Source organism: Nicotiana attenuata, chromosome 10 (assembly GCF_001879085.1).
Source record: "Nicotiana attenuata strain UT chromosome 10, NIATTr2, whole genome shotgun sequence".
NCBI lineage: Eukaryota > Viridiplantae > Streptophyta > Magnoliopsida > Solanales > Solanaceae > Nicotiana > Nicotiana attenuata.
The window spans coordinates 21,037,939-21,049,736 of record NC_031998.1 but is presented as its reverse complement, the minus strand read 5'-3'; the positions used below and the strand labels follow the sequence as shown (position 1 = coordinate 21,049,736).

At 37.6% G+C, this 11,798-nt stretch overlaps 1 protein-coding gene and 1 long non-coding RNA gene across 2 annotated transcripts; one reads left to right on the top strand and one right to left on the bottom strand.

The window, feature by feature from the left end:
- Positions 336–1,150, top strand: LOC109233868. The gene is made up of 2 exons (XR_002069097.1): positions 336–781; positions 871–1,150. It is a non-coding gene; the product is annotated as an uncharacterized LOC109233868 (long non-coding RNA).
- On the bottom strand, positions 1,745–5,528 carry LOC109233135 (probable serine/threonine-protein kinase DDB_G0291350). Its single transcript, XM_019398911.1, has 6 exons — positions 5,122–5,528; positions 4,063–4,205; positions 3,437–3,580; positions 3,138–3,323; positions 2,758–2,882; positions 1,745–2,227 (listed from the first exon to the last, which is right to left on the bottom strand). Exons 1-6 carry the CDS (start codon positions 5,324–5,326, stop codon positions 2,002–2,004), a joined length of 1,029 nt encoding a protein of 342 aa, XP_019254456.1. The 5' UTR covers positions 5,327–5,528; the 3' UTR covers positions 1,745–2,001.

Genomic DNA, 11,798 nt, shown 5'->3' with positions numbered 1-11,798 from the left:
AAATTGAGATATAAACTCCTAAACATATTCCAAATTATTTACAACAACACCCAATCCAAACAAATAATGATTTTTGGAAACCCAAATTTGAATTCAAAGCTTTCAAGCTTTTTAATGGCTATCAATGGTGGAAAATATATGGAAGAACAAATTTTTTCAACTTTGAGTTGTTGAAACTCGAAAATTTGAATTGTTCGTTCTTTTTTTTTTCGAGAATTTGAATTGTAGTTCTGGAGAAAAATACGCAGATGAGAAATTTCCCTTTCCTTTTTAAAAATTGAATTTAATGTAGAATCAATTAACACCAAGATTCTCTCCTTAATTTTAGCGCGTTTTTTAGGGAATATTCTGCCCTTTTAATGCCTAATAGTCGAATGGTATATAAATTGTAGTTGAAGTGTGGACTGATCGGGTAATTAACAAACTATGCACATTTAGGGTAATAAGGTTTCATATATGGTATAGTTAGGAAAAAATCCCTTTATATAGCAGTAAAGGAAATTAGCCCAAAGTTTATTTATAATTGAGCTTGTTGTTTTCTGTTAGTTCATTTTCTCTGTACCATACCATGAAATCAGCATTTTTTTTTTACTCTGCAGCTACGAAATTCTTTTCATAGTGGACACAGAGAAGCACCGGACTGAAGGAACCATACTTTACTTTTTGTTCAATTCACTGCTGGTGTGCTTGCTTGTTCTTCACATCTTTTGGATGAGACTCATATTACGGATGGTTAACGATCTCATAACAAAAGGCCACATAACTGATGATGTCCGATCAGGTAAATAACCTTTGCTTCATTTATCATGTATACTTCCAACATGATAGCTTGTGATCTTACACTGCATTTTTTTTTTAAATGATTTGCAGATTCTGAATCCGATGATGAGCACAAAGACTAATCCTTCATTAAATAAGATTTATTAAAAAAAAACATGGATTATGATTCAGCAAAGGTTCGAGGCATTATAGGCGTCGCTGAAAGGTATTGTCTTGGGGGCACCATTAATTGATGTTGATGAACAATTAAACTAGGAAAATTACGGCCAAACCCTTTATTCGGAGTTCCAATAATGTGTATTTTGCCTATATGTATAAAACGAGTTTCATTATTGGAATTATGAGCTCTTCGGATGAACTTTCAATTTAATTTGTTTCAACTGTTTCCCCCCGTAAATAGGAGGGGAGCCTTAGTGTAACTGGTAAAGTTGCTGCCATGTAGGTCATGGATTTGAGCTTGGATTTGAGCTGTGGAAACAGTCTCTTGCAGAAATGCAAGGTAAGGGTGCATACAATAGACCCCTTGTAGTTGGGCCCTTTCCTGAACCCAGCGCATAGAGTTTAGTGCACCGGGCTGCCCTTCAACTGTTTCAACCTTAAACGGCTAAATTAACTGCATCTTTCAGCAACTCATCCAAAAAAGAAGAGGGGTATAAGAAAATTTAAGAAAACAATATACATGAATTTTGCTCCCAGATATAAATATGAATGTCGAACAACGAATGTAGCGAAGTACTTCAACAAAGCCATTGAAAGCAATATTTACGTCATTACGCAGGACAGATCTTTGGAAACGTAAAAAGAGTTTTGCCAATCATGATAAAGGTATACCAGTGCGTGGTCGTCGAAAAAAGATTCTGGAAAAATAGGCACCACAGATAGCTGAGATTTCAGTAACGAGAATAGCATAAAGGACGGCGCGGCAGAGGAAAAGGCTGGCAAAAACAAATGCAACCTGGCCATGTAAGGCAAAAGATTCTTTTGGCGTAAGAACTATAGAGTGAAATAATTCACCATTCAACAATTATAAATAAAAACGTATGACTGCTAAAGCCTCTTGCCATGGAATGCAATCCAAACAATAGCAAACAATTGCTGTTTCTCTCACATTTTAACAGGGAAAAGTCAAGAATAGTAACTTGCAGTAAGTTATGTAATAAGCTAAAAGACGTTATAAGATATTCATCTGTAAACTAACCCAACAAATCTTGTCCTATCCATTCAATGGGAAAACTTTGAGATCAATTTGTCAACATGAATTATGATATCATCTATGCGAGGTCGAACTGTCCCCTGAGGTTGAAGCATCCATGTCACAAATTGGTGAAGGGCTTCCGGATATGGAGGTTTAGGCCCGGCTGGCCATTTTATCTGTGCATTTACAATAGCCAACTGCAGACTTCCACCAGATTCCCCAAGTGCATACTCAAAGGGAGATACTCCATACCTGCAATAGAGATGATGAAAAGATTGGTTACTTCTTATTCATATACACACCGCATAGAAACCACTTTCATGGTCAAGAGATATCTCTATCCTTTGAAATGCCAAAGGTAGGAAACAATTCAATACTTCGTCTAAAAAAAGGGCATGAAAACTGAACTTGGTATCTACCATGATGAGAAATAATGGCATGATAAAGCAGTCGTAGTGTAAAAAGTAGGGAGCGCTATTTGCAGGGTAAGACCAACCACAATTATTTAACAAAACTCGTTAGCATTTAATATCTGATTTTCCCATTGATGCTACTTTGGGATACCAGCTCGAAAGAAGAGCCATTTGCACAAGACTGCAACGTAGTACAAGCACCAAACTACTAATGCTACGTACATGTGCAGCAGGTGCAACAAATAGAATAGTTGAGCCAATTTTTGGACAATCTTGTTGCAACTATCAGCTGTGTACGGGACATAGGATTTCACTCTCTCTTGCACGGAGAGAGCTTCGGGTATTAGAAAGAGTTGAGAGGATTCTTACATTATCGCATATAATGTACAACCTAATGACCAGATATCAGTTCTTTCGTCAATATCACATTGGCTTGGGCAATCCCATAATTCAGGTGCTCGGAAGGGTGCGGAAACGTGCTCAGATGCCCATTCCTACATTATCAGCACCACAAAAGACAGCACATTAAGGAAAATGCAACAGAATGAGTTAAGGTATAATATGTAAGAAATGGGTGTCAACCAAGAACACAACATGAATTAACTACTACTTGCAATTTGCATATAAAGGTAGCAGTATTGGTGAAAACATTCAGCCCAAACTTGTTCAAAAGAAGGAACCTATTAGAAATTTACAGGCATATAAACAGCAGAAAATATGTATAAGTTTAAAAAACGAAATGAAAGTACCTGCAGCTGCAAGGCCTCTGAACGAGAGCGGATTTGCCTTCTTGCAGGACGTGTACTTCCAAAATCCATTAATACTGCAAGAGGTGGCTGTCCTTTCCTATGAGTTAAAAGGACATTACCAGGTTTGACATCATTATGTGCATAAGGAGGATCAAAGCTATGCATATGCTTGAGTCCTGCACAAAGCTGCATAATAATGTTTCTTAAAATACATTCTAGGCTCCAAAATTGATGATGTCCTCCTCTTATATGCTCACAAATAAAATGCACATTTGCAAAAGTACAGATCCTTAGTTCACCTGACGAAATATTTGAAGAACATCCGAAGTGGAAAAGAATTCTTTCTTAGCTTTCATGGCTGTGGCATTATCCAGTAATGTCCCATCCAAATGTACCGGGAACAACAAGTAAGCTTCATGCTTCCAGGACTGATCTGGCGCAGCCTATCCAACAGAGTAAGATATTTATATAGAATATGATGAAAATTGAACATGTAGTAGAGGAAAGGGTACAAGGAATACACATATCAGCAGGCATATAGTGTGGAGTACAGCTATAAAGAGCTGGGTTCTCAAAGAAAAGTACTACAGAGAAAACTTGTTTGACACTCCACATGATCGTTAGAATTTTGTATTATTTAGAATTCAACCATCATTTTAAGACTGAAGAGTGAGCAGTACATCTTTAGGGAATTCAGCTCCTCGGAGTACATCTAAGAGTTCCTAGAACGGCATAAGCTAATCTATCATGGATGATACTACACACTCAATTTAATTTTTCCACCACCTAATTGTGCAAAGCCTTCTTGTTCACACAAAGTCTTGACATGGACATCAGTGTATTACTAACAAAAGAGATCAGAATACAGAGCTGGTTTCTTTTTTTGGGGGTCGAGGGTGGGGCGCAAGGTGCCTGCAAAAATTACCTTGACTGCGATGATAGCATGATCAAGGAGAGGAAGCAGATTGCGATGAGTAAATAAAGATGAAACACGAATCTCCTCTTTCACCAACTCCAATTGTTCAGCGCTCTGAATAAGAACCTTCTTCATAGCATAAGTTCCATCATCTGCACACTAAGAGAGTTTTTCAATTGTTTTGTTACAGAATAAAAGAACATGGATACAATTGCACACCAAGGTTCAAAGACAAAGCTTAATCTTTGCACTTCCCTTTCCAAAGAGAAAGATTTCATGAATCAGAGTAAACTGGGCCAATAACCACCGAAGTCTGACCTACTAACTGCTAAAAGGAGTTGAAGAACTACTTCTAGTGAAAATATCATTAGGAAAGAAAGCCAATCAGAGAAAGAACAAGAAACCCAAAAGCTCCTAATTTTCATTCCTGATGCTTAAAAACATGTATAATAGAGTTCATTTTTCTTGGTATTTTACTTCTTCTCTGAATGGAAAAGTTGGGGTAGAGAGGAATATCTACAAAACCTACAGAATTTAGGTCAGGTCAATGCAGCAATCAATATAACTACAGGTACACAGGGAAGAAGCACATTTTGGAGTAAAATGAGCCTCTAGTAAATAGAGAATTTGAGCAATATTTGCCAAACCACTCTAACATCATTTTTTTAGATATCTAGACCACACAAACGTCAGTGAATCAAAAAACAAAAATCCAAATTTGAAGATGATCAACCTACACACACACACACACACACACACACACACACACACTGATTCAAGAAATAGAAAAGCATGGAGGTTGGGGTACAGAGCAAATTAGAGCAATCACCTCAACCCCAGTTCCTCATCGCCGAGTGCAACCATAACAACGTGTGGAAAGATCATATTAGCAATTGATATTGACTTGCAGTAGTAACTATTAGTAACGAAAACCAAAGCAAATCGCATACAATTGGAGAAAAGGAACAAAACCCATTATGCACTAAGCTGACCCAATTGTCAGACCACAAGTAAAGTATGAATTTTTAGCTATAAAAATAGTGTGTGTGTGTGTGTGTGTGTGCGTACCGGAGAGGTGAGAAGAGTCCTTGAATTTGTTTGAAAGGCCAGGGTTAGAAGTGTCAGAGATGACCTCCTTCACGAGGAAAACGTAAGCGAAGCCGCCCTCCCCGAGCTGTCTCACGATTCTGAAGCGATTCTCATTGATCCAAACATCCCCACCACCATTAACGGCGTCGTATAAAGCATTCAACCCCGAGAACGAGCACCCCATCTCTTTTCGGATCAACTGCCTGAGTTATGGGTCAGCTCCCTCTCAATCTCTCTCTCTCTCTCTCTCTCTCTTCCTAGATCTCACACTCTCCCTTTCTCTCTCTTCTTTTTTTCTTTATTTCCGTTTTCGTCTCTCTCGGATCCGCCACCTGTATGCGTATCGATTGAGTTCTAATTACTCTACTAGTTTACTTTACCCGGTTGACTTGCTTCTTGCTAACAGCTTGTTTGGATGGTTGTTACCAATTGTATCGTATCGTATTGTTACTTTAAATACAGTGTTTGTTTTGATTGTCACTTAAATTTTATTGTATCGTATTGTTAAATCCGTCGTTACGTAACGATGAAATGTGTCATTTTATATAACGACCGATTTGGTGTGGTCGCGTCGTTTCCTTGTGTTTTTCTCTCAATCCCACCCTTCATTATTATTAAATAATTTTATTTTAGCATTTACTCTATATTTTTATATACCGTATCATAATTTTTCTTTATAATATTGTAAGTTTATTCATAGGTGCGTGATACCATGAAACGACGCCAAAACGGCACAATCCATTCAAACATTGTATTCATCAAACTATACAGTACAATACAATATAATACGATACGATACATTATGAAACGATACGTAACAACCATCCAAACAAGCTGCAAGGGTGCAGTGGTGCATTCCCATTGGCGTTGTCAATGGGATTTGGTCGAGGGTAAAACAGTCATTCGAAGGTCAGGTCAAGTGATGGTTGAATTCGTAACAGTACGCAATAAAATATTGGATTATGAACGAAGATTAAAATGCACAATAGATAATGTAACTTTGGTAGTATATTGTAATTAGCCATTCAAATGGTTGTTGATATTTTCAGGCATTGTAGTTTTTGTTATGTAAAATCACCTTTTACGGTTACCTCTATAATGCTATGAAGATTATAGTGAAATATTTAGAATTTAGGTTCGGCTTATTAAATATTTAGAAACAGAATGTACTATTTGTATAAGTTCATAAGCTTTAGAACTTGTAAGATTACCCGTAACTCAATATCTAGTCTAAGTACCTTCATAAAATTCAATCCAAGGTAGTCGTCCGTTCTAAATTCAAGTGCCCAAATGCAAATCATTGTTTTCTGGAAACAAACATTAGCAACTACCATTGTGCTGCTATGTATTCTTATATCTGAGTATCCAGATCCAATATGACAGACCTTTCCTCTAGAATAGTGTATATCTTGTTAGAAAATTATTGTTTAAATATAATTAAAGTTCAAAAGTTTAAATGAAAGGGTGTGCCTTTGCTTGAATGGATATGTCCGTTCCTTTTTGTAATTGTTTTCTCTATATAAAGAAATTGATCTTCTCTTTCAAACTCAATTAAAATCAAATAACGTTACTTGAGAGAGTCCTCCTTTGCAATCTTCTGCAACATACTTTTCCTTCTCGAACTTCCTATTCTAAAGATCAAGTTCCATCATCCTTGCTTTCCAATAGAATTTCTCCACTGTTTGCTTAGTATTGAAAATTTGAAATTCATAGGCTTGTCATATCTACTAAAGCTATTTGCCAATAGTCCCTTAGAAATCTCGCAGAGGAGATTGTGCAAATATCCCTTTTAGGAACATTTCGTACGTGTTTCAAGCCTCCAATCCTGTGATCAGTGACGAAGCCAGAAAATTCAATAAGGGTATTCAAATTTTTGAACACCCTTTGCCAGTGGGCTATGCAAGGGTGTTCAAAGTCTATTTTTAATCAATAACAAGTAATACTTTACCTTCTACGTAGTATAATTTTTCGGCGAAGGGTGGTCAGTTTGTTTAACCAAAAAATGTGTATTCCGGTCAAAGCTTATTTTTAGAAGAACTCGGGTTACTAATAACCAAGAAATTCCGTACTTTCTCAATTATATGAAAGGAAAAGACAAAAATAAGTAAAGAAATAATTGATTACAAAGACAAGATAGCAGAAAAGTAAAGTGAATATATTCTAAGATATTCTCAGATGATCCTTACAAATGAAATTCTCTTCCCTTTTATAGGGGTTTACAGATATAACGTTTCCTCCAGTTTATGGCCGAATCATTATGTCATTGATGACATTAATGATCCATTTATAATAAACAATCGTAACTGTTTGTGGAGATTTTGTAACGGTTCCAATTCTTATTCCTCATTAATTGGAGGTTCGTGAATGTTCCCCTTCTTATTTTCTTGATTCATTCAACCCATTTTACTTAATGATTTAGACACGAGCAACTGCATTCCTTCATCCCGTGAGTGATTTGCCCGTGCCTCTTGTATCTTGTGCATCTCTTAACGCAGTATTCCAACTGTCATATTCTTAGTGATCCACGTATCATGTCTTGTTAGCTACACATAGTTCCACGTGTCATATTTATTTTTTACTAATACAGATAGTCCCCCCCCCCTCCCAACTTGCCGAATATTATGCACTTGAATATTTGGGAAGTGGTATGTATTTATGGCGGAAATTTTTGCCGTCGTTTCCTATGTATCATTATGTCTTTTCAGAACCAACACATTGTATGTCACTTCCATTTAATGCATGTGCCACGTGGCCTCCACCGATTGGGTCTACGACTCTTCAGCGCTTTTTAGGGCTTTCTTGCGGCTGCATGAGTCATGAAGTGGCCACTTCATTATGACGTTTCCATCATGACTCACTTTTCATGATGATTGCTCCTTCTTATAAATACCCCATGTGCCTTTAGCTTCACGAAAACCTTCAATCTACAGTATCATTCTCCTCTAATTGTTCTTATTCTTCAGTTCCTATTACTTTCTTGCATCCATGTATTCACCAAACACCAATCCTCGTAGAACAATCATTGTAGATGAACTTCCTCCTTCAACTACTCCTGTTAGGAGTAGAAGAGGCGGTAGGTTACGTAGCTTAAGGTCTTTATCAGTCCGTGGTTCTATTTCCCAACCCAACATTGTTACCCCTTCTTCATCTAGGATTAGGGCTTCTTCAACCCATAGATCTTCTGCCAAAAATAGGGAATCAGGTGAACCCCTTCGAGAACCTACAATTGATGAAATTATCCTTGCAGAATTTTCTTTCTCCACTGATCGTGAATCAATTAGAAACCAAGTTACTTCTATGACTTCTCATGATCGTGCCGATGTCTATCCTTCTCAGATTACTGATGGTTTGATTTCTCTTGTGCGAAGAGAATGCTACTGGAATCCTGATTTTCCAATTTTAATTCCTGGTCCAAACCAAAGGATAACTTCGTTCCTGTCTGGTTATTCTTTCGTTTATACATATCCTTTTACTTTAGGTTTCAGACCCCCTATTGACCCAGTTATCATAGAATTCTGTCGCTTCTTCACTATTTGCTTAGGACAGATTGGTCCTATTGTATGGAGAGTCGTTGCATGTTTAAGATACTTATCTAATTTGGCCTCTTTACCCTTCACTTCTCAACACTTGCTTCATCTGTATTCCCCTAAGTTGTTCCGCTCAGGGGTTTTCACTCTCGCTGTCAGGAGCAAAAGGGTTTTGGTTAGCCCTGAAGATGATAAGGACCGTGGCTGGTATGCCCGTTTTGTTGGTGCTCCCAAAAGTGGTCTAGTGGGTGAAGAGAACATGCCTTTTCCAGAGAAGTGGAATTTTGCACGTAAGTTCTATTTCATATTTTTCTTCTTTTATGAAAGAGGAAGAAATTGACGATCTCATGGATTTTTTTTCTCTTTTTAGCAACCATGGAAGTTTTTGATGAAATACCAGACTTCCGTGTTTGGGTAGAGAAGACGTTATCAGTTGCCCCCATGGAAAAAAGATCTTGGAAATACCTTTCTCATAGGTTTGGCTAGAAAGTCAAAACTCATGGTATCTTTTCCTTTAATTAATTTTTTCTTTCTTTCGTATTTACTTGGTATTTCTAACTTTTTCCTTTGTTAGGATTTCCCATTCGAGGTGTCAGTGCCGCGTCTATTACTTCATCAAGACTTTCTTTGTCTCTTGCTCAAGAAATGATTTTAAATTCTTCATCAAAGAGAAAAGCTGAAAGAGCTCATGGCTCTAATGGTGAAGAGGAACGAGAAGAGGGTTCCTTAGTGCGCACGCCTCGGGCTAGAAGGCGCGTTATTTCAGATGATGAAGTCACCCCTCCTCCAAGTTCAGTTCCCATGAATGAGCCTGAAAGTGTTGTTTTAATGAGCTTTGATGAGGAGATGAATGTTTCACCTCGTGACTCTGCTGATCAATTATTTTCCCGTGGGTTTGATAATGAAGATTTTGACTTTGTTTATGAAGAAGCTCCTCTTGCCTCTTTCCCAATGTCTGCACCTACTGGTCCTCAAGTTTTTGCTCCTATCGCTGCTGCTACTGCTCCTCCCGTGGCGGTTTTTACTTCCTCAACTGTCCCTACTGCTACCACTTCTCATGTTGAAGTTGGTTCTTCCAGTATCAATAGGATGAAAAAAGCTACCATTCAAGTCCCCAAGATGGTAATCTTTTGAAAAAGTTTGGTCAAGCTGATATATGGCTAAAACCTTTAATTGGCCCGGTTGAGAAGTCCAAGTTGGAAAGCCACGGTTTTTTAACATGGATAAATGATATTGTTCATTCATCTTTGAAGGTACAAGCCTTAGCTTTTTCTTTTACTTCCCTCGTGATTTTTATCTTTGTTTGATAATCACTTCTTTTTCTTGTGTATATTGATTTGATAGGCACGAAGCTTATAAAGAGAATTGTCAATACCGAACAGCTAGTCAATGATTATCGTATGAAAGCAGATAATTGGAGGGAACAGTATGAGAGTCTTCGGTTGGAGAAAGAAGTTTTGGATGAGGAGAAATGTGCTTTGGAGCAGCAAGTACAAGTGATGGCATCAGAATTGGCAATTGAAAAAGCCTCTTCCAGTCAAGTGGCCAAAGACAAAGACATTCTTGAGTCTTCATTTGCGGAGCAGCTTTCTAAAGCTACCGAAGAAATTAGGGGTTTGAAAGACTTGCTTAATCAAAAGGATGGTTACGCCGGGGAGCTTGTTCAAACGCTCACCTAGGCTCAAGAAGACCTCCGTGCATCTTCAGACAAGGTCCAATTCTTGGAGAGATCTTTCGCCCCTTTGAAGGCTTCTTATGATGCTTCTTTGGCCGAGAGGGAAGAGTTGGAGGCTGAAATTGAGCAATCGGAAAAAGATTACGAGGCCCTTGAAGATAAAGCAACTCTTGATGTGAGTTGGGCTTTTTTGAATACACGCCTTGAGACTTTGATGGAGGCTATCCAGGAAGGCTTTGACTTGACTGCTGAGATTGCAAAAGCTAAGGAAACTATTGAAAAAACTCAGCAATGTCAGAACTTTTCCTCACCTAAAGTCGGCGTTCCCGAAGGTGATGAACTTACTCTTGGTGAAGTTGATGTTCAAGCCTCTTCTGCTCAAGTTGTATCTTCTCCCGTCGATGTTGATGCCTCATTGGATTCTATCTCTCTTGCTGCTGATAGTTCTGCTTTGAATCCTGCCCCATAGTATTGTGTGAACTTTTTGTTGGGAAGTTTGTTTCTCTTTTTGAAATAGTTGACAAGTTTTTATCCCTGGCCTGTTTTGGGGTTTATTGGCAAAGTTCCTTGGCTTTAAGTTCATACTTAGTTTTGGCCAAGTTTAATATATATAATATTTTGTTTGAGTTTCTGTTCTACTCTTTAATTTGCATTTAAAAATGCTTTAGTATTTCGCGATTTTTGAATAGACACAAATTTTATCAAAGAGGGCCCTTTTATGAACGACACTAATAAATAAGACGTCTCAACTTCATATTGGTGTAAAAATATGAAAGAAGTAGGAAAATACACATTTCAAAGAAATCTCGTGAATAATTTGAGGAAGTTTTTGTGTTTTGAACTTTAAAATTATATAACACTTTACATGTATTCAAGTAACTTTTTATATAACATCTACAAACTCTTTCACAATTGTTTTCTTTATAACAGATTTTACAAATTTCTAGGGTATATTTTGCAACCCATAACTAAACATTACCTTTAACCTTAGTACTCGTAGGATCTTATAATTTATGTCCGCGAGTTTACACTTTATGACAGCTTAATACAAAAGGTTTTTGATTTAGACTTGCTTTCATGGCTCTTGATTGGCTCTACTTTTGATTGCTCTTTGACTTTTGATTTTTGGGTCAATCCAGGCTTGAACTGACTTTCAGTCTTCTTTCTTCTTTGGCTTGCAGTCTTCTTTGCCTGCTACCTATAGTCCCCCAAGTGTTAGAGCTTTGAAGTATGAAATCTCGAGCACTTGATTATTCCTTCCATTTGGTCCATTTCCTGAAAAGGAAAATACATACGGGACTCGGAGGTATAATTTAAATTGATGACTACTTAACCCTTTTTATTTCCATCAGAAAGGTTGCAACCCAGACCGGAGATGATTTTGCATCCCGCGTGTCTTTTAGTTCTAAATCATCATTTGGTGTGGGCTAGCTTTGTGCCTATCATCTAAAATG

Bases quoted from the DNA above. Each gene is read 5' to 3' on its own strand.
- LOC109233135 (XM_019398911.1), bottom strand. From the start codon at position 5,326: ATGGGGTGCTCGTTCTCGGGGTTGAATGCTTTATACGACGCCGTTAAT. The intron at 4,206-5,121 runs GTACGCACACAC...CTTAGTGTGCAG, and splicing joins GGACTCTTCTCACCTCTCCG to ATGATGGAACTTATGCTATG. The intron at 3,581-4,062 runs GTAATTTTTGCA...TCTGTTGGATAG, and splicing joins ATGCTATCATCGCAGTCAAG to GCTGCGCCAGATCAGTCCTG.